The 27305-nt window shown below is 35.0% G+C and overlaps 1 protein-coding gene across 9 annotated transcripts in view; it reads right to left on the reverse strand.

Moving 5' to 3' along the window:
- The window catches only part of ATRX (ATRX chromatin remodeler), a 241231-nt gene that overhangs the window by 48476 nt on the left and 165450 nt on the right, over window positions 1-27305 (reverse strand). For all 9 annotated transcript variants that reach the window (XM_036839559.1, XM_036839556.1, XM_036839558.1 and 6 more), the window contains 3 exons: window positions 16952-17105; window positions 14096-14202; window positions 8354-8462 (listed from right to left, as the gene is read on the reverse strand). In XM_036839559.1, the coding sequence (XP_036695454.1) occupies window positions 8354-8462; window positions 14096-14202; window positions 16952-17105 (370 nt within the window). The remainder of the gene's footprint in view (window positions 1-8353; window positions 8463-14095; window positions 14203-16951; window positions 17106-27305) is intronic.

A 27305-nucleotide genomic window follows, 5' to 3' on the forward strand; every position in this document is an offset into this window, starting at 1 on the left:
TATATGACAAACCCACAGCCAACATTGTCCTCAATGGTGAAAAACTGAAACCATTTCCACTAAGATCAGGAACAAGACAAGGTTGCCCACTCTCACCACTATTATTCAACATAGTTTTGGAAGTGTTAGCCACAGCAATCAGAGAAGACAAAGAAATAAAAGGAATCCAAATCGGAAAAGAAGAAGTAAAGCTGTCACTATTTGCAGATGACATGATACTATACATAGAGAATCCTAAAGATGCTACCAGAAAACTCCTAGAGCTAATCAATGAATTTGGTAAAGTAGCAGGATACAAAATTAATGCACAGAAATCTCTTGCATTTCTATACACTAATGACAAAAAATCTGAAAGTGAAATTAAGAAAACACTCCCATTTACCATTGCAACAAAAAGAATAAAATATCTAGGAATAAACCTACCTAAGGAGACAAAAGACCTGTATGCAGAAAATTATAAGACACTGATGAAAGAAATTAAAGATGATACAAACAGATGGAGAGATATACCATGTTCCTGGATTGGAAGAATCAACATTGTGAAAATGACTCTACTACCCAAAGCAATCTACAGATTCAATGCAATCCCTATCAAACTACCACTGGCATTTTCCACAGAACTAGAACAAAAAATTTCACAATTTGTATGGAAACAGAAAAGACCCTGAATAGCCAAAGCCATCTTGAGAAAGAAAAACAGAGCTGGAGGAATCCGGCTCCCTGACTTCAGACTATACTACAAAGCTACAGTAATCAAGACAATATGGTACTGGCACAAAAGCAGAAACATAGATCAATGGAACAAGATAGAAAGCCCAGAGATAAACCCACGCACATATGGTCACCTTATCTTTGATAAAAGAGGCAAGAATATACAGTGGAGAAAAGACAGCCTCTTCAATAAGTGGTGCTGGGAAAATTGGACAGGTACATGTAAAAGTATGAAATTAGAACACTCCCTGACACCATGCACAAAAATAAACTCAAAATGGATTAAAGACCTAAGTGTAAGGCCAGACACTATCAAACTCTTAGAGGAAAACATAGGCAGAACACTCTATGACATACATCACAGCAAGATTCTTTTTGACCCAGCTCCCAGAGAAACGGAAATAAGAACACAAATAAACAAATGGGACCTAATGAAACTTAAAAGCTTTTGCACAGCAAAGGAAACCATAAACAAGACCAAAAGACAACCCTCAGAATGGGAGAAAATATTTGCAAATGAAGCAACTGACAAAGGATTAATCTCCAAGATTTACAAGCAGCTCATGCAGCTCAATAACAAAAAAACGAACAACCCAATCCAAAAATGGGCAGAAGACCTAAATAGACATTTCTCCAAAGAAGATATACAGATTGCCAACAGACACACGAAAGAATGCTCAACATCATTAATCATTAGAGAAATGCAAATCAAAACTACAATGAGATATCATCTCACACTGGTCAGAATGGCCATCATCAAAAAATCTACAAACAATAAATGCTGGAGAGGGTGTGGAGGAAAGGGAACACTCTTGCACTGTTGGTGGGAATGTAAATTGATACAGCCACTATGGAGAACAGTATGGAGGTTCCTTAAAAAACTACAAATAGAACGACCATACGACCCAGCAATCCCACTACTGGGCATATAACCTGAGAAAACCATAGTTCAAAAAGAGTCATGGGGCTTCCCTGGTGGCGTAGTGGTTGAGAGTCTGCCTGCCAATGCAGAGGACACGGGTTCGAGCCCTGGTCTGGGAAGATCCCACATGCCGCGGAGCAGCTGGGCCCGTGAGCCACAATTACTGAGCCTGTGCGTCTGGAGCCTGTGCTCCACAACAAGAGAGGCCGCGATAGTGAGAGGCCCGCGCACCGCGATGAAGAGTGGTCCCCGCTTGCCACAACTAGAGAAAGCCCTCGCACAGAAACGAAGACCCAACACAGCCATAAATAAATAAATAAACAAATACTTTAAAAAAAAAAAAAAAGAGTCACGTACCAAAATGTTCATTGCAGCTCTATTTACAATAGCCAGGACATGGAATCAACCTAAATGTCCATCGACAGATGAATGGATAAAGAAGATGTGGCACATATATACAATGGAATATTACTCAGCCATAAAAAGAAATGAAATGGAGGTATTTGTAATGAGGTGGATGGAGTTAGAGTCTGTCATACAGAGTGAAGTAAGTCAGAAAGAGAAAAACAAATACAGTATGCTAACACATATACACGGAATCTAAGGAAAAAAAAAAAAAGGCCATGAAGAACCTAGTGGCAAGACGGGAATAAAGACACAGACCTACTAGAGAATGGACTTGAGGATATGGGGAGGGGGTGGGGTGAGATGTGACAGGGTGAGAGAATGTCATGGACATATATACACTACCAAATGTAAAATAGATAGCTAGTGGGAAGCAGCCGTATAGCACAGGGAGATCAGCTCGGTGCTTTGTGACCACCTAGAGGGGTGGGATGGGGAGGGTGGGAGGGAGGGAGATGCAAGAGGGAAGAGATATGGGAACATATTGTATATGTATAACTGATTCACTTGGTTATGAAGCAGAAGCTAACACACCATTGTAAGGCAATTATACTTCAATAAAGATGTTTAAAAAAATAAAAAATAAAAAAATAAAGCAGGAGTGGCTATATTAGCATGAAATAAAGTATGTTTCAGACCAAAGAAAATTACAAGTAATAGTGAGGGACATAAATGCGTATACAGGAAACAACAGAGCTGAAAATATGAGAAGTAAAAACCTTGAGAAACAGACAAATCCACAATTATAGTTGGAGGTTTCAAACCTCCTCTCTCAAAAATCAGTAACCAACTAGACATAAAGAAGAATACAACAATCCCATTAAATAACAGGATCTGATCAACATTTATAGGAAACTCTGGTCAACAATTGCAAAAAATACATTCTTTTCAAGGGCCCATGTATGATATACCAAGATGTTCTATATCTTGATCCATTAAACAAAACACAACAAAGTTAAAAACTGAAATCATACAGAGTATATTCTCTGAACAGAACTGAATCAAACTAGAAATCAATAACAGAAAAATAATAGAAATCTCCAAATGCTTGGAAATTAAACAAGATACTTCTAGCTATGACTCAAAATGGAAGTCTCAAAAGAAAAAATACACTGAACTGAATGGAAATGAAAATAAAACACATCAAAATTTGTATGACAGCTAAAGCAGTGCTGAAAGGGAAATTTACAGCACTAAATGCTTATATTAGAAAAGAGGAAAAGCCTTAAATGAGTAATTTAAGGTTCCACCTCAAGGAAGTAGAAAACGATGAGCAAACTAAGTCAAAACAAGGTGAAACTGAAAACAGAAAGAAAAAATAGAGAAAATCAATTAAATAAAAAGCTGGTTCTTTGAAAAGATCAATAAAATTGACAAGCCTCTAGCAAGACTGACAAAAACAAGAGAATACACAATTACCAACACCATGAATGAAACAGAAGCTATCACTATAGATCCTAAAGACATCAAAAGGATAATAAGGGAATGCTATGAACAGTTCTATACGTAAATTTGAAATGAACCAATTCCTCAAAAAGGACAAACTACCACAACTCATTCAATGTGAAATAATTTGAATAGTCTTATAACAATTAAGGAAATTGAATTAATGATTTAAAAACTCACAAAAAGAAATTTCCAAGGCCAGAAAGTTTCACTGGCAAATTCTACCAAAAATTTAAGATTAATTAACACAAATTCTACACATCTCTTTTAGAAAACAGAAGGGGGAACACTTCTCAACACATTTTATGAGGCCAATACCATCCTGATACCAAAATTAGACAAAGACAGTATAAAAACAACCGGATACAGACCAATATCTCATAAATATTCCCCAACAAAATATTAGCAAATAGAAGCCAGCGCTATATAAAAAGAATTATACATCATGGCCAAATGGGTTTTATTCCAGGGATGCAAGGCTGTTCAGCTTGAAAATCAAGCTATGTAATATACCATGTTAACAGGCTAAAGAAAAAAAAATATTTATCATATTAAGTGAGAAAGAAAAAGCATGTGACAAAATTATACACCCATTCATAGTAAAAACTCTTAGCAAACTAGGAATAGAGATGAATAGCAGGGAACTTGAACTTAATAAAGAGTATCTACAAAAAATCTACAGATATATCACAGTTATCAACACTGAATGCTCTTCTCTTAAGATCAAGAAGGCAAGGATGTCCACTCTCATCACTGCTATTCAACATGTTGCTGAAGTTCTAGCCAGTGCAACAAGACAAGAAAAGGAAACAAACTACATTCAGATCGGAAAGGAAGAAATAAAACTATCCTTACTTGCAGATGACATAATGGTCTAGTAGAAAATCTCAAGGAATCTATAAAACAAACTCCTAGAACAAATAAGTGAGTTCAGCAAGATCACAGGTAAAACATCAACACAAAAATCAACTGCATTTCTACATACTACCAACGAACATGTGAAAAGTAAAATTAAAAATACAATATCACTTACAATTCCCAAAAAATGAAATACTTAGGTGTAAATCTAACAAAACATATACGGGACTTATATGCTGAAAATTACAAAACAGTGACTGAAAAAATCAAAGATCTACATAAACAGAGATACTATGTTCACGGGAGACTCAATATAGTAAAGATATCAATTCTCCCCAAATTGATGACAGGTGTAATGCAATTTCTAATAATTCTTGCAAGATTTTTATAGATTAGACAAGAGGATTCTAAAATTTATATATGAAGCCAAAGATATTAGACTAGCTAAAACAACTTGGAAAAAGTAGAATAAAGTGGGAGATACTGACTTGATACTAAGGCCTATTACATAGCTACAATAATCAAGACTATGTGGTGATGGCAGAAGGACAGATATATGGACCAATGGACTAGAACCAAAAAATAGTCCCACAGAAGTAGAGCCAAATGATTCTTCACAAAATTGCAAAAGCGATTTGGTAGAGAAAGGATGGCTTTTTCAACAAATGGTGCTGGAGCAATTGGACATCCACAGGCAAAAAAAAAAAAAGAAAAAGAAAAGTGAACTCAACCTAAATCTCACATCATATACAAAAATTAATTTAAAATGCACCTTATACTTAAAATGTAAAGCCATAAACCTTTTAGAAAATAACATAGGAGAAAATCTCCAGGACCTAGGGCTTAGGGAACAATTCTTAGACTTGACAACAAAAGCATGGCTAAAACAAAAACTGACAAACTAGACTTCACCAAAATTAAAAAGTTTTGCTCTGTGAAAGACCTTGTGAAGGAAATGAAAAGACAACCCATAGACTGGGAGAAAATATTTGCAAACCACATATGACAAATTACTCATACCTAAATTATATAAAGGATTTTCAACATTCAACAATAAAAAAGCAAACAATCCAGTTAGAAAATGGGCAAAAGACGTGAAGAAACATTTCACCAAAGAGCATATACAGATGATAAATAAACACATGAAAAAAATGTTCAAAATAACCAGCCATCAGGGAAATGCAAATTAAGATCACGAGATACCACTACACACCTATGAAAACAGCCAAGATAAAAAACAGTGATAAAATCAAATGTTGGTGAGGATGCAGAGAAACTTGATCTCTCACACTTTACTGAAGGGAAGGTAAAACGGTGCAGCCACTCTGTAAAACAGTTTGGTAGTTTCTTAAAAAATGAAATAATCACTTACCGTGTAAACTAGAAATCGCACTCCTGGGCATTTATCCTAGAGAAATGAAAACTTAGGTCCACACAAAACCTGTACACAATGTTCACAGCAGCTTTATTTGTAATAGCCAAACCTGGAAATGAACAAAATGCCCTGCAGTAGACATACAGTTTGTATTATACAAGCTGGTACATCCAATCCATGGAATACTACTGTGTAGTAAAAAGGAATGAACTATTGATATACACAACAACTTGAACGAAACTAAAGGGCATTATGCTGAGTGAAAAAGGCCAATCTCAAATGGTCACATATACTATGATATAATTTATATAACAGTCTTGATATGACAAAATTATAAAGATGGAGAACAAATTAGTTATTGCCAGGAGTTAGGGATTGTGGCAACGTTGGTGGTCAGGATGGGTGTGACTATAAAAGGGCAGAAAGAGAGGAATCTCTGTGGTGATAGAATATTTCTGTACCTTGATTGCAGTCATGCTTACAGGAATCTCTACATATGCGATTAAAAAAAACATAGATATACACACACGTTGAAACAGTGTCAATTTCTTGGTTTTGATATCATAGGTAAGATGTAACCATTAGGAGAAATTAGGTGAAAGGGTCACAGTACCTCTCTAGACTGTCTTTGTAAGTTCCTTTGACTCTAAATAAAATAAATAAACATATAAATAAATATAAATAAAATAAAGTAAAAAAAAAAAGGGCCCTGAGACTGTTAAAATTGCTTCCTTGCCACATAAGACAACATTAGGTCACTATCTTAAAACTTATTTTAATGTGTCTTTCTAACTGGTTAACAATAAACAAAATTATATCTATATTCTATTTCTGAACATTACTGAGTCATGAGAAAACAGAAGATAGGTAGAAAAACAGACATAATCTCTCACATTTGTGAATTTAATCTAGACAAGTTTACAGATTTAGCTACTCAAGAGTAACCCCTCAAATCCATGGAGTTTGTGTGTGTGTGTGTGTGTGTGTGATGTGTGTATGTGTGTGTGTATATATATGCATGGTGAATCTGAATCAGAGACACTTTCTGGCATATGTTTAGGAGGCTTAATTTGTTAGTGAAAAAGCCAAGCTGACAGCTCAACATGCACATTTCATTGTTGTTCCCTACTAGTTACCAAATATGACTATTATGGGACAAATCATATGCTATTATGATATTTACAAATTTGGGAAACTGAGCAAGTCAAACGTTTAGATTAAATTTGACAAATTAGACTAGGATAACTCAATAAAATTACTTCTTCACACTCATGCACAAATAATAATTGTTTAAAACATGGCAAACAAAATATAAAAATGTACTTATTCTTTAAAAAGTTATATAATCATTTTTAAAGTAACTTTACTGTACTCAAACAATCCCTTTGTAAGCTCTCCCAGACTCTATAGATTTTAAATACCTAATAAGAATATATTCCTCCGATGGTCTAACTGGAATTTCCCGTTTTAACCCTAGGTGTAGTTCAGGACTCTGTTAGCATTAAAACACGTTTTACACACAAAATATAATACCTTTCATACTTTAGAACATTTATTAAGTCATATCTTAGCCATCTTTTCATTAAACTAACCCCATCTCTTCATCACTTTCTTAAAGGCAATGCTTTCAACGTGTATGTGTGTGAGCAAATGTTTATATGTATGTATACACGTAAATTTTTCTCTTCCAAATGCAGTTCAAGTATGTAATTGCTGATAGTTAAAAGCAACATCAACATCACCTATATAACACAACCTCTACCTGCAGTTGTTTAAAGTATATTATTCAAATTCTTACAATAAGTAAAGAGATCAAGAATACCTTGTTAACCTTAAGACACTCTAACACATGTATCACCAAAGATGATATAAAAATGGCCAATAAGCACATAAAATGATGCTTGACATCAACTAACATTAGGGAAATGCAAATTAAAATCACATGAGATTCCATTACATACCTATTAGAATGGGTAAATTTTTTTATTTTTAAATATGATAATACCAAGGACACAGAACAACTGGAACCCTCATACATTGCTGGTGGGAATGCAAAATTGTACAACCACTTTGGAAAACAGTTTGGCAGTTTCCTACAAAGGTAAACATAAATTTACCATATAACCCAGCAGTTGCACTCCTGGATTTTCATTTCACTTGGATAAATATCTATGGTCACACAAAACTTATACATGAATGTTTAAAGCAGCTTCAATTTTAATTTCAAAACCTGGAAACAATTCCAATGTCTCTCAAATAAAAATGGTTAAACAAACTACTCATTCACACAACGAATACGTCCATATAATGAAAATAAACCATACATCCATACAATGGACACATCCATACAATGGAATACTACTCAACAGTAAAAAGGAGCAAACTATTGACATATGCAACAATGTGGATGAATCTCAAATGCATTTTGCCATGTGAAAAAAGTGAGACTGAAAAGGCTACAAATTGTATGATTCCATAAGTGAATTTCCTAAGGGGTGATGAAACCATTTTATATCTTGACTACATCTTGCATTTGTCAAAAATTATAGTAGTAGACACTAAAAAGTAAATTTTACTATATGTAGATTTAAAATGATTTTTTAAAAACTATCTATATATTCAGAAATGCTTCCTACCTCACATTAGTTTCATCATTAAATTCTTCAGCCCATTTTTTCCTTGATTGAGCAGTTGTAGAACCATCTAAACGGTAATAGTCTATGTTTCGGAGCCACTTCCCTTCACCTGAAAATTCAACAAGAAAAGAAAAAAGAGACATATATTGTTATCCTAGTACTAAAAGATTTTCTTCCTTGCTTGCCATTTAAAAGCTGGTCACAGGTCTTCCCTGGTGGCACAGTGTTTAAGAATCCACCTGCCAATGCAGGGGACACGGATTTGAGCCCTGGTCCGGGAAGATCCCACATGCCGCGGAGAAACTAAGCCTGTGCACCACAACTACTGAGCCTGCGCTCCAGAGCCCATAAGCCACAACTCCTGAAGCCCGGGTGCCTAGAGCCCATGCTCTGCAACAAGAGAAGCCACCGCAATGAGAAGCCTGTGCACCGCAACAAAGAGTAGCCCCCGCTCACTGCAACTAGAGAAAGCCCGCGCACAGCAACAAAGACCCAACACAGCCAAAAATTTTTTAAAAATTAAAAAAAAAAAGCTGGTCATATATATTCAATTTGCATAGCAAGACAAATTTTTTTAATCAAGGGATAATTCATTGTATTACAAATAAATTCACTACAGATTTCCAACAGATATTGAATAGCAAAGGTACTTTTCAAAAGTATTTCATCTACATGTAAATGTCTGAAAAGATTTCCTTGATTAGAATCCTATAAAACTTTCAAAAGAATATGATTAAGCTGTATTATGCTCATGAAGCTTCTTTTTAATTAAATCTATAAATGACCAGGTTTCCCACCTTGTTATCAACAAGTTGATACTAAAACAGATAAAAACCAGAGACATAGAACACGTTTATTCATTCACTGAACAAATATTTACAGAATGCCTATTTATGTGCCAAAAATATTCTATGATTTAGCCACAAATTTCAGCATATGTTCCTATTTCATGACAATTACATATTTGTGAGCATGTATGTACAAGTAAAGAACTGTGATTTTATAAGTTAAACACTGATCAGACATGTCAACATTTGCACACTGAGGTAAAATTTTACCCAAGCCTGACATTCATACTAAAATACCAACGGATAAAGTACTTATGACACTTTTATATTTTATCATACATAATTTCCATTCTAATTCTTTAACTGCAAACATAATACTACTATTTCCACTCCAAGCAAAATTCACATCATCACACCCTAGAGTCTTAATATAAAACAAGTTGACAACACTGAGATTTATGTCTTTCAGCAAACTTTTTAGTTAAATTCAGTGCGTTAGTTTAAAAAATGCTTTTTGGTAGTATGGTCATTTTAGTAATGTTAATTCTTCCGATCCAATGGCCATACTACCCAAAGCAATCTACAGACTTAATGCAATCCCCATCAAAATACTCAGGACATTTTTCACAGAACTAGAATAGATAATCCCTAAAATTTATATGGAACCACAAGACCCCAAATTGCCAAAGCAATCCTGAGAAAAAAAAGAACAAAACTGGAGGTATCACCCTTTCAGACTTCAGACTATACTACAAAGCTACACAGTAATCAAAACAGTGTGGTACTGGCAGAAAAACAGATGCATAGATCAATGGAACAGAATAGAGAGCCCAGAAATAAACCCACATACCTGTGGTAAATTAATCTACAACAAGGGAGGCAAGAATATATATGGAGAAAAGACAGTCTCTTTCATAAGTGGGGCTGGGAAAACTGGACAGCTACATGTACAATGAGATTAGAACATTTTCTCACACTGTATAAAAAATCAGCTTTACATGGATTAAAGACCTAAATGTAAGACTTGAAACCATACAACTCCTAGAAGAGAACACAGGCAGAACACTCTTTGACATAAAGTGTAAAAATATTTTCTTGGATCTATCTCCTAAGGCAAAATAAATAAAAGCAAAAATAAACAAATTGGACTTAATTAAACTTAAAAGCTTTTGCACAGCAAAGGAAACCATTGACAAAACGAAAAGAAAACCCACAGAATGGGAGAAAATATTCGCAAACAATATGAACAAGAAGGAGTTAGTATCCAAAATATACACACAGTTCATACAACTAAATATCAACAAACAAACAACAGTATCAAAAAATGGATGGAAGACCTGAACAGACATTTTTCCAAAGAGGACATACAGATGGCTGACAGGGACATGGAAAGATGTTCAACATAGCTAATTATTAGAGAAATGCATATCAAACTCACAATGAGATATCACCTCTCACCTGCCAGAATGGCTATCATCAAAAAATCTACAAATAACAAATGTTGGTGAGGATGTGAAGAAAAGGAAACCCTTTGTATACTGTTGGTGGGAATGTAAACTGGTGCAGCCACTATGGAAAACAGTATGGAGGTTCCTCAAAAAACTAAAAATAGAACCACCATATCATCCAGCGATTCCACTCTTGGGTATGTATCAGAAAACCTGAAAACACTAATTCAAACACATACATGTACACACATACATGTACACAGCAGTAGTCAAGATATGGAAGCAACCCAAGTGTCCATCAATGGACAAATGGATAAAGAAGATGTGGTACACACACACACACACACACACACACAGGAATATTACTCAGCCATAAGAAAAAGAATGAAACTCTGCCATTTTCAGCAACATGGAGGGACCTAGGGAATATTATACTTAGTGAAATAATTCAGAGAGAGAAAGACAGATACTGTATAATATCACTTATATGTAGAATATAAAAAAATAACACATACAAAGGTATATTGCACAACAGAAACAGACTCAGAGATATAGAAAACAAACTAGTGGTTACCAGTGGGGAGAAACAAGAGAGGAGGCGTAAGGGAGGCATAAGGGATTAAAAGATACCAACTACTATGTATAAAATAAATAAGCAACAAGGGTATTGTATAGCACAGGGAATTATAGCCATTATTTTATAAAACTTTTAATGAAGTATAATCTGCAAAAATACTGAATCACTATGCTGTACACCTGAAACTAATATAGTATTATAAATCAACTATACTTCAATAAAAAAAATCTATTTCTTTGAGAATTTGGACTAAAACAAACAAAACAGCAAAAGTAAGTATGTCTCATCAAGTCAAATTTTGTTTATGTCCTAAGGACTGTAATATCCTATAAGATTCAAATATTAAGGATTTCTGGAATAAATGATCTAGTTTTATTAATGATATTCCTACAAACAGGATGTGTTTCAATTGTTTTCCTTTTAAATAATATTAAAAGTTTAAAAGTCTTAGGATACATCTTAAGGTATATAAGAATAAATTATTCCTGAAGAAAAATCTAAAATTAACAAATTAATAAAAATAAAAACCCCACATGATCATCTCAGTAGACACAAAGAAATCATTTGACAATGTTCAATACACATTCATGATAAGAAAAACACACTCAAAAAACTGGAAATACCGATACACGGAACTTCCTCAACATGATAAATGATATCTATGAAAAAAATACAAATAACACCATACAGAATGGTGAAAGATCAGATGCTTTCCCTCTAAGATTAGGAAAAAGAAAAGGATGTCTGGTTTTGTCACTTTAATTCAACACTGTACTAGAGGTTCTAAGGAGGGAAATGGTCAAGAAAAAGAAATAAAAGTAATCCATATTGTAAAGGAAGAAGTAAATTATCTCTATCTGCAGATGACATGATCTTGTATAAGGAAAATCCTTTAAAAATCCACAAAACACTATTTGAACTAATAAATGAGTTATTATGAAAAACTTAATTTATACATTTGCAATGAAGAATCCAAAACTAAAAGTAAGAGCACAATTCCATTTACAATACTATCAAAAAGAATAAACTAAATTTAACATAAGAAATGCAAAATGCATACACTGAAAACTATAAAACATTAGTGAAAGAAATTAAAGACCTAAATAAATGGTAAAACATCCCATGTTCATAGATCAGAAGACTTAACATTGTTAAGAAGGCAATACTTCCTAAAATGAACTACAGATTCAATGCAATCACTATCTGAATCCAAGCTGACTTCTTTGTAAAATTTACAAGCTAATTCTAGAATTCATATGGAATTGCAAGGGACCCAGAATAGCCAAAAAAATCTTGAAGAGGAACAAAGTAGGAGTACGCACACTTTCAAAACTTATGTTCAAAGCAAAGGTAACCAAGACTGTGCTACTAGCATGAGGACTGACATACAGATCAATGGAATAAAACTCAGAGTCAAGAAATAAACCTGTCTCTTTGGTCAACTAATTTTTAACAAGGGTACCATGAACAGTGAATGGGGAAAGAACAGTCTTCTCAACCGGTAGACTGAAGTTGGACCTTTACCTCATACCAAATGTAAAAATTAACTCAAAATGCATCAAAGACCTAACTGTAAGAGCTAAAACTATATAATTCTTTGAAGGAAACATAGGGGTAAATAGTCATGGACTTGGATTTGGCAATGGTTTCTCAGATATGACACTAAAGCTGTAAGTAACAAAAGAAGAAAAATAAAATTGGACTTCATCAAAATGAAAACCTTTTCTGCATCAAAGAATACTACCAAGAAAATGAAAAGACAACGAAAAGAATGAGAAAATATTTACAAAGCATGTATCTGATAAGGGCCTGGTATGCAGAAAATTTTTTAAATTAAAAAAAAAATTTTTAAGGTCTTTCGACTCAATAACAAAAAGACAAATGGGCAAAGGACCTGAATAAACAGTTTTCCAAAGAAGATATACAAATGGCCATGAAAAAATGGTCAACATTATTAGTCATTAGAGAAATACAAATCAAAATCAAAATGAGATACCATTTCACACCCACTAGGATGGCTATAATTCAACAACAACAACAACAACAGAAAACAAGTGTTGGTAAAGATGTGGGGAAATCAGAACCCTTGAACACTACTTCTTGAGAAGGTAAAATAGTGCAGCCAGTGTAGAAAAGAGTTTGGTGGATCCTCAATACATTAAACTTAGAATTGCCATATGGCCCAATAATTCCATTCCTAACTAAATATTCAAAAGAATTAAAGACAGATGTTTAAAGAAATAAAAACTTGTATACGAATGTTCATAGCAGCACTATTCACAACAGCCAAAAGGAGAAAACAACTCAAATATCTATGAATTAATGAATGAATAATCAAAATGTGGGTATTATCCATGAAATGGAATATTATTAGGCCACAGAAAGGAATACAGCACTGACACTTGCTACAACTTGGATGAACCTTAAAAACATGCTATGCGAATGAAGCCAGTCACAAAAGACCACATATTATATGACTATTTATATGAAAGGTCCAGAATAGGTCAATCTATATAAACAAAGTAGATTAGTGATTGCTTAGGGGTAAAGAGGTAGAAAGGGGGTTAGCAGAATGACAGCTAAAGGGTACAGGGTTTCTTTGGTGTTGATTAATATGTTCGAAAATTGACCATGGTGATAGTTGCACAACTCTGAAAATGTACTAAAAACCATTGAATTGTACACTTTAAATGGGTAAACTGCATGATATGTGAATCATAACTCAATAACGCTGTTTAGAAAAACAAAAAAAAATTTTGCTACAACTGCAGCAACAAAGACCACATTTATATGGATAAGGACAAAAAGAAAGTACAGAAAAAATAGATATATTAGGGTTGTGGGTCTGGGTAATATTCTATTGTTAAAATGTTTATACAATATGTTTAAATGAATGTTTTTAAAATTATGATATACAAATGTAACTCACCCTTATAAATAAGAGGTTTATCTTTATCTTCTGTCTTCTCCCTACTAGCCAATTCAAGAAAATCTTCAATCAAGTCCAGAGATATGAGAGACTGGCTGAAAACAAGGCTAAAAAGACAAGTTAGTATTCATGGATTAGAAGATTCACAAACAACACAATTTTAATCTAAACCTCAGTAAATATCCAAAAGAATTAAAAATTAGAAATTTGTAGAAATTAACAAGCTGATTCTAAAGTTTATATGGGTATGCCAAGCATATAGAGTAGCCAAAACAATTTTGAAAGGAAAAAAGTTGGAGGCCTAACTCTACGTGATTTCAACACAAAGCTAGTGTAATCAAAATAGTGTGGTACTGAGGAGACCAACACAAATCAGTGGAACAGAATATAGTCCTGATATAAAGCTACACTATAGTTAATTGGTTTTTGACAAATAGGCAAAAGCAATTCAATGGAAAAAAATTAGTGTTTTTAACAATGGTCTTGGCAAAATTGGATATTCATATGCTAAAAAAATGAATTTCCACCTAAGCTTCAGCTGCACAAATAGGGAATAGAAGAATCTGATTTGACAAAAGTTCTTCTTAAAAAAAAAAAAAAAGTCTTAGTTGACCACAAGTCAATATGAACCAGTAGTGTTATTCAGATGTTGGAAAACTGCTCCATCAGACTGCAGGAATGGAAGGATAGGGTCCAGAATAAACAAGAACCAGCCTCACTATAATTCTGTGTTAATAAAAATTCAGCTGAAGTGTTTGTGACCATATTTTGAGATAAGTGCTAAAAAAATGAAATATATTCAAGACCAAGTCAGGACTGAAATTATGCCATACAAAGAACAGATAAATCAACTGAGAAGAAAAAGCTAAAAGTGACGAGAGATAAACCCACCATTATCTGAAGAGGAGACAATTGAAATAGTAGTAGTGATGTCTGCAACCTACTTTGAAAGGCATCAGGAAAATAAGATGGATGATGGATAGATATGTAATAAATGAAGTATGATAAGATATAGAATATAGTATAGATTCTAGGTGACAGGTATATAGGTATTCACTCTAAAAATTATTTCTACTTTTTGTTATGTTTGAAAATTTCCATAATGAAATGTTGGACAAATAAAGAATAGTGGTAATCACAATTCCCGAAATGCAGTTTTATAGTCTTAACGTTGATAACACCTATCAGTTGGGTTAATAACTAAAAATGATCATTATAACAGTATTTTTAAAAAGCAGTAGATACATTCTATTTTAGACCAGGGGGGAAATAGCTATAGGAAGAGTATAAACTAAAGATAAGGATCCATTTTCTAACACTTTGAAGTATTCAACTACAGGGAGCCTTCTGAGATAGAAAATATTCTACCCAGGAGAGGCCAGGAGAACATCCATGATGAACATGGTAGAAGAGATTCTTGAACTGGTTAGGAAATTAATAAAAGACTACTAAAATTTCCCCTATACTCATAAAATTCTTGTATGGTACCCAATAAAAATTAACTTTAAACTACAGAAGTTAATAGATAAAAAAGCATAAGCATGTCTAGAGCATTAATCTCTCTTGGTCTTTCAGGAACTCTGAGCTCAAATATCCACTTTCTACTTGACATCTCTCATGGACATCTAATAGGCCTTGGAAACTTAACAAAGCCAGAGCAGGACTCTTTACTACCTCTAATAAACTTACTTCTCCCTTAATCTTCTCCATTTTAGTAAATAACACCATAATCTACCAGCCACTTAGGGGGAAAGCCTGAGGGTCATCTTTGACTACTCTCTCCTTCTTACTGCCCTGCACTTAATCTACCAAGTGCTGTTGTTTCTACTCCAAAACAAACCCTTCATCTCCACTACTACCACTCCATTCCAAGCCAACATCATCCCTTATCTGAACCACTTGTTTCTGTATAAGTGGCAATATGTAACAAAAAAAACTTATAGTGAGTACTTATTAGATGCCAGGTTAGGAGTTAATTAAAAAGGAATAAAACAGTCTGTGTCTTCAAACAACTCACTATCCAGCGAAAAGACACATCAAGTACATCAGAATGTGTTAAGTGTAGAGTAGAGGTATATTAAAAGGTGGTATGAAAATATAACAGAGCTACCTCTTTCCAGGAAAGTTAAAGAAACTAAATTTGACATTTTTTTAAAATAGAAGATTGTTTTATTTTAGCCTTATGTTAAAGTGCTTAAAGTTTTTAACAAAAAAATTGTTATATTAAAAGCATTATATTTTAAAAATATTTTATGACCAGAACTTGGGATCTTATAAAAGCCTAAACAGTTAAGTCTGGTTCAAAACTTTAAAAGTATGTTTTTTAAATAATAAAATGAAGGATAAGATTGGGGGTTGGAATCCAGGGAAGGGAAAGGGGGCACAAATGCTAGAATTAAAACAAACAGGAACAAAAAACAAAGGAGAAATAATAAAGAGAGTAGTCAAAGAGGTGAAATAAAGTCTGAGAGGTGTCCACTAGATTTGGAAATTAGAAGGTCATTAAGTGACTTTAGGGGGGAAAACTCAGTAAAGTAATAGGGTAGAAGCCGCACTGCATGGATTGAAAAATGATTCTGAAAATGATGAAATACAAATATCAACTAGAGACTTGGCTCAAGGAAATAAGTTCAAGATGCTATAGCCAGAAAGGGAAAACAGCACTTAAGAAATAACCAGAATATGCACTCAGAAATAGTGACTTAGAAGGAAGATAGTTGTCACTACACTAACCATGAAATTACATCTTTAGAAAGGAAGAAAACAAAACAGATTTCTTTAAATAAATTGTTTAAACAATAAAAAGGTTATCAAAAGGTTCATATAACAAAAACAGGAAATAGGAAAAGAACTTACACTTTATCCCCAATTTCCTCTGCCATTCGAAGAATTTCAAAGAGAAGTACCATTTTTCCAGAATGCTCTAAAACCTCAGCATCAGCATCTGTAACAAAATCTTTGTACCAGTCTGGAGCTGGGCTGCTTGGATTAGAAGAGGAAGTAGCTTTACCTAAACAAAATAAATGAAACATAAATAAGTAGGCAAATAAGGGAAGAAGCTGAAAGACTCCAGAGAGGGATTAAGACAGAGATTAAGAGAAAGACATATAGACCAACCAACCCAGGGAGAGAGTGAGAAAGAAAGAGATTGGTAAGGATGTGGGAGAGGGGTGCAAAACACACACACACACAGAGAGAGAGAGAGAGGGAGAGAGAGAAAAAAGACAACCCTAGGAGAGAAAGAGCTCTGCACTCTGAGAGAAAGACACAAGATGGGGGAGGTAAGGTAGAGGGGACCCTGGAAGAGGGAGGTAAAGAGACAGAGAATCAGAAAGACACACAAAGGCACATATAAACATACATATATGTACATAGAGGAAGAAAGACATGGGGGAGGGGCACCAAGTGAGACAGTAAGCAAGAGACAGACCCTGAGAAAGTGCAAGTATGAGAAACAGAACGTGGGGGCAGGAGGGCTCAGAAAGACAGAGACCCAAAGAGATGAAGCCCCTCAGGTCCTGAGACAGTATAAACCCCAAAGCACACCCCAAGAGATAGGGACCAGGAGAGAAAGACCTAGAGACCCAAAGAGAGAGGGAGAGAGGAAAAGAAGAAGGGAAGGGAGACTGACTCACGTAGAGATCAAGGGAGAAAAGATCTTAGGGGCAGGAAACATTTCACTGTGCTACTAGAATTCTGGAAAACTCAAACAAGGATTGATCCCAGCATCACCATATCATGTTAAATCATTTTGCTCTTACTTTCCCCATAAACTTTGACTATAAAAGGTGTAAACAGATTGCCAACAGACACATGAAAGAATGTTCAACATCATTAATCATTAGAGAAATGCAAATCAAAACTACAATGAGATATCATCTCACACCGCTCAGAATGGCCATCATCAAAAAATCTACAAACAATAAATGCTGGAGAGGGTGTGGAGAAAAGGGAACCCTCTTGCACTGCTGGTGGGAATGTAAATTGATACAGCCACTATGGAGAACAGTTTGGACGTTCCTTAAAAAACTAAAAATAGAACTACCATACGACCCAGCAATCCCACTACCGGGCATATACCCTGAGAAAACCATAATTCACAAAGAGTCATGTACCAAAATGTTCATTGCAGCTCTATTTACAATAGCCAGGACATGGAAGCAACCTAAGTGTCCATCAACAGATGAATGGATAAAGAAGATGTGGCACATATATACAATGGAATATTACTCAGACATAAAAAGGAACGAAACTGAGTTATTTGTAGTGAGGTGGATGGACCTAGAGACTGTCATACAGAGTGAAGTAAGTCAGAAAGAGAAAAACAAATACCGTATGTTAACACATATATATGGAATCTAAAAGAAAAAAATGGTCATGAAGAACCTAGGGGCAGGACAGGAATAAAGACCCAGATGTAGAGAATGGACTTGAGGACATGGGGAGGGGGAAGGGTAAGCTGGGACGAAGTGAGAGGGTGGCATGGACATATATACACTACCAAACGTAAAATAGAGAGCTAGTGGGAAGCAGCCACATAGCACAGGGAGATAAGCTAGGTGCTTTGTGAGCACCTAGAGGGGTGGGATAGGGAGGGTGGGAGGGAGATGCAAGAGGGAGGAGATATGGGGACATCTGTATGTGTATGGCTGATTCACTTTGTTATACAGCAGAAACAAACACACCATTGTAAAGCAATTATACTCCAATAAAGATGTTAAAAAAAAAAGTGTAAGAAGAGAGTAACACAAAATAATCTATGAAAGATATAAACAGTTCAGTTTAAAATAAGAAATGTACAGGTTTAACCTGTTTCTGTATCTTCTCTCAATTGCCTTTTAATGCAAAGTACTTTAAATTTTTATATATTTTGTTATAAAATATTTTACATATTCAGAAAAGTATACAGAATATAAAGAACAGCAGTGTTCCCATATCCCATCTTCATCAAATTTTAAAACGCGTTAAATCTACTTCTGATGCAATTGAAGCCTAATATGTGACCCTAACCAATACTGTTCTCTTCTATCCCCTCTTCTTTTTGAAAAGTAAATAAAACCCTTAACTTTATATTTACTATTTATGTTCATGTTTTTATATTTTCACTACATTTGTATCACTAAACTGTAATTATGTGTCATGGTTTTAAACTATATGTAAATGGTACCATACTGTTTGTATAATTTTACAACCTACTTTTTCACTGAATGGAGTTTTTCATTTTCCACTCAAAGTGAGACTTATTCAATAATTCTAACTGCCATATAGTATTCCACTGCATGAATGTACCATAATTTATTAGTTCTCCTGTTCATAGACATTTAGATTATTTCTCATGTTTGGCTACTGTGAAATAACTGCAATGAACACTCAGTGTTGTTGTATTTTTCTAGAATGTTGTCTACTTCATCTAAGTTTAAAATTTTCTGGTATAAAATTATGCTCATGATTCATAAAATATCACATTAAACATACCTACTTTATATTCTTATCAAATAGTTCTAATATCTGTGGTTCTTGACAATCTGATCATGCTGTTTGTTTTTTGTGTTAACTTTGTCAGGTTGACTGATAACTTATTTTGTTGCTAACTTTTCCTAATGTTGATTGCTTCTTTAGGTACTCTATAACTTTTTCTTGTCATTTCACTTTCAATGTAGCTGTAATATGAGAGAATCCTCGGTAGCCTGGGTTGACATCATACAACTCCACAGTGATTCTGCATCTGCTTCTGTCAGGTACTCCAGGGGATCACCAACCCAGAATTACTTTTGAGGTTAGTATTTCAGCTTGAGATTTTTAGACTATGTAAATAATGTAAATTCAAACCATAAACCATGTGAGGGAAAGCCCATGATTATGAATCCAAGAAAACTATTTTTGAAACCCATAGCCCAGGGTGACACAGATAAGCTTCCTTGTCATCTCCTTGTCATCTCTCTGGATTGATGGGAAAAATTTTTTCTATCCTATTCTTCTATGGAGTATGTACCTAAATTAAACAGATTCAGCTTTAATCTGAGTTCTAAGAACTCTCCACCTTATAGAGGGCTCAAGGCCTTGAATCTTACCCCTGGCTAGGTGAAAACCAAAGCTGCTACTCTCAAGACTAGCCTATCCCTAGAGCTTCCGTAGCATACCTTCTTGAACTTACTGTTTAGGTTATCAGTTCCTTCTTTTTTGTCTGGGTCCTGGTGATTTCCATTACTTTTACAGAGCTCATTATGCATTTGTATTTAAACCACAATGAACTACTGCCTAAATGTACCATGTATTTTCAAGATTCCATGCCTTTCCTTGAATGTCTTATATTACATTCTCCCCCTATTTTCTTGACCAACTTCCATGCATATTTTACTATCTTTCAAGAGTCAACAAAAATTTCATCTTAGAACAGCCTTCTTAAGAGGGTGACCCTTGGCTGTTGTCTGGGACCTTGAATGGTAAACCGTTCCCTGTACTGATTTTAAACTTTCCCTGAGAAGAGGGGATTGCTGCGCCTAGTCTAGGCACCTAGAAAGAAAACACCTGTTTTCGTTCTGGAAGTCTGGAATTTGGTAAGAGCCAGGCAGAAAGTGCCTATGTCACCAGTCCCCAGTAAAAACCTTGGGTACTTAGTCTCTAATGAGCTCCTCTGGTAGACAACACTTCACATATGTAGCCATAACTTGTTGCTGCAGAAATTAGTACATCCTGTGTGACTTCACTGGGATAGGACTCTTGGAAGGTTATGCCTGGTTTCCTCTGGACTTTGACCAATATGTGCCTTTTCCCTTTCCTGATTTTGCTTTGTACCCTTCTGTTGTAATAAACCATAGTCCTGAATATGACTACATGCTGAGTCCTATGAATCACCAAACCAGGGGGGAGCTTTGAGGAATCCTGACACATAGCTTATCAAGCATATGCTAACTAAAATTCCTTTCTACAATTAGTCAACTGGCAAATAATCAGTGCCTTTGGGAATTTTGCAGTTCCACAGACTGCACACAACTTCAGCAATGGTTACCCAATTTAATTAAGGTAATTTATATAAGGTAAAAGTGTAAGCAATTATAAAAAATGCTGGCAGAAAGGGAGTACAAATGTGGCAGCTAAATAAGAAGTCTAAAAGCTTAGCACAGGTGACAATTTCTGTGCAAATACAATAGATTCATTCTAATTGTAATCCTGTTGGATATAATCACAACAGAGTAATCTCTAAAAAAAATAAAAAGTGACCCAGAAAAATATGGGCTACTCCAGTTCATAAATATTCTGAATAAATAATTAAAACCTGCAAATAGATATTTCATGCTGAATATTCTTACTTCATCATCGACATGGATTAATCATTCCTTCTGTTATAACTCTGTATTGTGTATGCATACATGACAAGTAACAGTGAATTAATAAATCAAAGCCACTTCTAAATATCTACTCTGGATATCAAAAAATGTTTACAAGGCAAGGCACAATGGAAATACAAACAAATAGAAAGCAACACTTTTATCCCTAATTTCTTCAAGCAATCTAAATATATATTTAAACACTGTATTTGCAGCAAGATACACTGTAGTTTTTTTTTCTTATAATAACGAACTTTATTTTATACCAGAATTCTACTACACAAGAATATTGGGAGGAGTCATTGGAAATGCAGATTATTGTTAAATGCAACTTAAAAAATACTCTCCCCATCCCATTTAGGTAGCACAGATGTTTCTATGCCTACTAAACTCAGTGGCGCTATTGGAAATGCAACATATTTGCCAATCTAGTGAAGAACATTCCCCACCAGACCAAGCACCTCTGAAGACCAGGCCCCTTTGCTTTTCCTTTGATTTCTGGTGTCAGCACACTGATATGCACTAGGTATTTTTGAATCAATAGAATGACTGAAAGAATTAGGCTATAAATTCATCTATCAATCAATCAATCAATCAATCACCATCATCACTGTCTTCAAAATGTATCCCAAAGTAAAAGACCAGCAGAACCAAAGAATCAGAGATATTTCTTACCACCTCCTAAAACTGAATCTCTTTCCTGACTCCACCCCCTTTTCAGGCTACCACCTCACCCCTTATCTCTTCTTACCTTTTTTTAAATTGAAGTGCAGTTAATTTACTATGTTGTGTTAGTTTCAGATGTACAGTAAAGTGATTCAGTTATATATATATATATTCTTTTTCTGATTCTTTTCCCTTATAGGTTATTACAAAATATTGAGTATAGTTCCCTGTGCCATACAGTAGGTCCTTGTTGATCATCTATTTTATATATAGTAGTGTGTATATGTTAATCCCAAACTAACTTATCCCTCCTCCCCTTTCCCCTTTGGTAACCATAAGTTTGTTTTCTGTCTGTGGGTCTATTTCTGTTTTGTATATAAGTTCATTTGTATCATTTTTCTTTTTTGATCTTCCACATATAAATGATATCGTATGGTATTTGTCTTTCTCTTTCTGACTTACTTCACTTAGTATGATAATCTCTAGGTCCATCCATGTTGCTGCAAATGGCATTATTTCATTCTTTTTTATGGCTGAGTAATATTCCACTGTATACATATGTATGTGTGTGTTTATGTATATATATACATACACACATACACACACACACACACACACACACCACATCTTCTTTATCCATTCATTTGTTGATGGACATTTAGGTTCCTTTCATGTCTTGGTTATTGTAAATAGTGCTGCAATGAACACTGGGGTGCATGTATCTTTGCAAATTATGTTTTTCTCTGGATATATGCCCAGGACTGGGATTTCAGGATCATATGGTATCTCTGTGTTTTAGTTTTTTAAGAAACCTCCATCACCTCACACCAGTCAGAATGGCCATCATCAAAGAGCCTACAAATAATAAATGCTGGAGAGGGTGTGGAGAAAAAGGAACTCTCCTACACTATTGGTGGGAATGTAAATTCATACAGCCACTATGGAGAACAGTATGGAGATTCCTTAAAAAACTACACTGTAGGGCTTCCCTGGTGGCGCAGTGGTTAAGAATCCACCTGCCAATTCAGGGGACACGGGTTCAAGCCCTGGTCCGGGAAGATCCCACATGTCGCAAAGCAACTAAGCCCGTGTGCTACAACTACTGACCCTGCGCTCTAGAGCCCACGAGCCACAGCTACTGAGCCCGCGTGCCCCAACTACTGAAGCCCGCATGCCTAGAGCCTGTGCTCTGCAACAAGAGAAGCCACCACAACAAGAGCCCCGCTCACTGCAACTAGAGAAAGCCTGTGCGCAGCAATGAAGACCCAACACAGCCAAAAATAAATAAATAAATTTTAAAAAACCTACACTGTAGTTTTAGAAATAAAGGTAGAATATCATTAAAATATTATATGTATAAATAGTAGTACTAGTAGAATGGTAAACTCTGTAAGTGTATTTTGCACATTGATATAACCCAAGCTTCTTGAGCTGTCCCAGGCACATAGTAAGAACACAATAAACATTTGTTGAATGAATAAATATGGTATGTTAATGCTAATATTATGGTCCTACATCATACACCAAGATTCTATCACAAAAGATTATATCCATACAATAAATTATATACATTTTGTTTTTTAATTGTGTTACAATTAACATACAATATTATATTAGCTTCAGGTGCACCACATAGTGATTAGATGTTTTTATACAGTATGCAACGATAACCACAATAAGACCAGTTATCATCCATCACCATATTTTACAATATTACTGACTACATTCCCTATGTGCACATTAAATGCCTGTGACTTACTAATTTTATAGCTGGAAGTTTGTACCACTTAACTCCCTTTACCTATTTCATCCATTCCCCCAAGATGCACCCCCTTCTGCCAACCACCAGTTTGCTCTAGATATCGACGAGTCTGTTCCTATTTAGTTTTGTTCATTAGTTTTGTTTTTTACATTCCACATATAAGTTAAATCATACAGTCTTTGTTTTTCTTGGTCTGACTTATTTCACTTACCATAATACCCTGTAGGTTGATCCACATTGTCATAAAGGCAAGATTTCATTCTTTCTTATGGCTGAGTAGTATTCCATTACACACACACACACACACACACACACACACACACACACACACACACCCCTTCTTTATCCATTCATCTACTGGTGGACACTTACGTTGCTTCCATATCTTGGCTACTGTAAACAGTGCTGCAATGAACATGGGAGTACACATGTATTTTCAAATTAGTGTGTTTGTATTCTTCAGATAAATATCCAGAAGTGGAAATGCTGCATCATACGGCATATGGTAGTTCTACTTTTAATTTTTTGAGGAACCGCCATGGTTTTCATAATAGCTGCAACAATTTACCTTCCCACCAACAGTGCACAACAGTACCCTTTTCTCCACATCTTCACCAACACTTGTTGTTTCTTGCTTTTTGATAACAGCCATTCTGACAGGTGTGAGGTTGTATCTCACTGCGCTTTTGATTTGCATTCTGCTGATGATTAGTGATGTTGAAGGCCTTCCCATGTTCCTGTTGACCATCTGTATGTCTTCTTTGGAAAAATGTCTATTCAGGTTCTCTGCCCAGTTTTTAATTGGGTTGTTTTTTGATGTTGAGTTGTATGAGTTAGTTATATATTTTAGATATCAACCCCTTATGGGATATATCACATGCAAATATATTCTCCATTTAATCCCATTAAACAAATGGGACTACTTTGATGTAGTCCCATTTGTTTAATTTTACTTTTGTTGCCCTTGCCTGAGGAAACAGATTCAAAAAAAAAATATTTCTAAGACCCATGTCAAAGAGCATACTGCCTATGTTTTCTTCTAGGAATTTTAAAGTTTAAGGTCTTACATTTAAGTCTTTAATCAATTTTGAGTTTCTTTTTGTATATGGTATAAGAAAGTGGTCCAGTTTCATTCTTTTGCATATAGCTGTCCAGTTTTCCCAACACTATTTTATTTCAAGAGACTGTCTTTTCCCCACTGTATGTTCCTGCCCCCTTTGTTGTAGATTAATTGAACATATGAGCTTCAGTTTATTTCTGAATTCGCTACTGTGTTCCATTTATCTATGTGTCGGTTTTTGTGCTAGTATTATACTGTTTTGACTACTAAAGCTTTGTAGTATAATTTCAAGTCTGGAAGCATGTTATCTCCAGCTTTGTTCTTCTTTCTCAAGATTGCTTTGGCTATTCAGGATCTTTTCTGTTCCATACAAATTTTAGAATTGTTCTCATTCAGTCAAAAATGCCACTGGTATTTTGACAGGAATTGCATTGAATCTATAGATGACTTTGGTAGTATCAACATTTTAATGATATTGACTCTCCAATACATGAGCACAAAGTATATTTCCATTATTTTTGTGTCATCTTCCATTTTGTTCCTCAATATCTCAGTTTTCAGAGTACAGGTCTTGTGCCTTGGTTAAATTTAAACCTAGATATTTTATTCTTTTTGATGCAATTGTAAATGGGAAAGTTTTCTTAATTTCTCTTTCTGCTAGTTCATTACTAGTGTACAGAAATGCAACAGGTTTCTGTATATATATATATATTTTAATTTTATTTTATTCATTTATTTATGGCTGTGTTTTATTTATTTATTTATGGCTGTGTTGGGTCTGCGAGGGCTTTCTCTAGTTGCGGCAAGTGGGGACCACTCTTCATCGCGGTGCGCAGGCCTCTCACCATTGCGCCCTCTCTTGTTGCGGAGCACAGGCTCCAGACGCGCAGGCTCAGTAGTTGTGGCTCACGGGCCTAGTTGCTCCGCGGCATGTGGGATCTTCCCAGACCAGGGCTCAAACCCGTGTCCCCTGCGTCGGCAGGCAGATTCTCAACCACTGCGCCACCAGGGAAGCCCTGTATATTTTTTTATGCTGAAACTTTACTGAATTTATTAGTTCTAACAGTTTTTTGGTAGAGTCTTTGGGGTTTTCTACATATAGTATCATGTCATCTGCAAATAGTGACAGTTTTACTGCTTCCTTTCCAATCTGGATGCTTTTTCCCTTTTTCTTGCCTAATGGCTGGGGCCAGGACTTCCAATACTATATTGAATAAAACTAGTGAGAGTCCATATCCTTGTCTTGTTCCTGATCTTAGAGGAAAAGCTTTCAGCTTTTCACCACTGAGCATATTACCTGTGGGTTTTTCATAAATGGCTTTTATTATGATGAGATATGTTCTGTCTGTACCCACTTTGTTGAAAGTTTTCATCATAAATGGATGTTGAATTTTATCAAATGCTTTTCCTGCATCTACTAAGATGATCATTTGATGTTTATCCTTTGTTTTATTAATGTGGTATATCACATTGATTGATTTACAGATGTTAGACCATCCTCGTACCTCTGCAATAAATTTCATTGATCATGGTGTATGATCCTTTTAATGCATTTTAAAATCCAGTTTGCTAATATTTTGTTAAAGATGTTTGCATCTGTGTTCATCAGGGACATTAGCCTGTAGACTATTTTTTTGGTGGTGTCTTTGTCTCATTTTGGTATCAGGGTAACACTGGCCTCATAAAATGAGTTTGGAAGTGTTCCTTCCTTTTCACTTTTTTGGAATATTTTGAGAAGAATAGGTACTTACTCTTCTTTAAATGTTCAAGATAATTCACCTGTGAAGCCATCTGGACCTGGACTTTTGTTTTTAAACTACAGATTCAATATTGTTACTAGTAATAGATCTATTCAGATTTTCTATTTCTTCATGATTCAGTCTTGGAAAATTGTGCATTTCTAGGTATTTATCCATTTCTCCCAGGTTGTCTAATTTGTTGCCACACAATTGTTCATAGTAGTCTCTTATGATCCTTTGTATTTTGGTGGTGTTGGTTGTAACTTCTCCTCTTTCATTTCTGATTTTATTTATTTGGGTTCTCTCTTTCTCTTGATGAGTCTGGCTAAATATGTGATTTTGTTTATCCTTTCAAAGAAACAACACTTATTAGTTTCATTGAATTTTCCTTTTTTTTAAAAGACTCAGCTTCAGTTATTTCCACTCTGATCTTCATTATTTGGTTCCTTTCACAAACTTTGGGCTTTGCCTGTCCTTCTTCTTCTTGTTCCTTTAAATGTACCTTTACATGGCTTATTTGACATTTTCCTTATTTCTTCTAGTAGGCCTGTACCACTATGAACTTTCCTCTTAGAACTGCTTTTGCTGCATCCCATAGATTTTGTAATGATGTGTTTCCATTTTCATTTGTCTCAAAGTATTTTTTTATTTCCTC

This window comes from Balaenoptera musculus, chromosome X (assembly GCF_009873245.2).
Source record: "Balaenoptera musculus isolate JJ_BM4_2016_0621 chromosome X, mBalMus1.pri.v3, whole genome shotgun sequence".
Classification (NCBI taxonomy): Eukaryota; Metazoa; Chordata; class Mammalia; order Artiodactyla; family Balaenopteridae; genus Balaenoptera; species Balaenoptera musculus.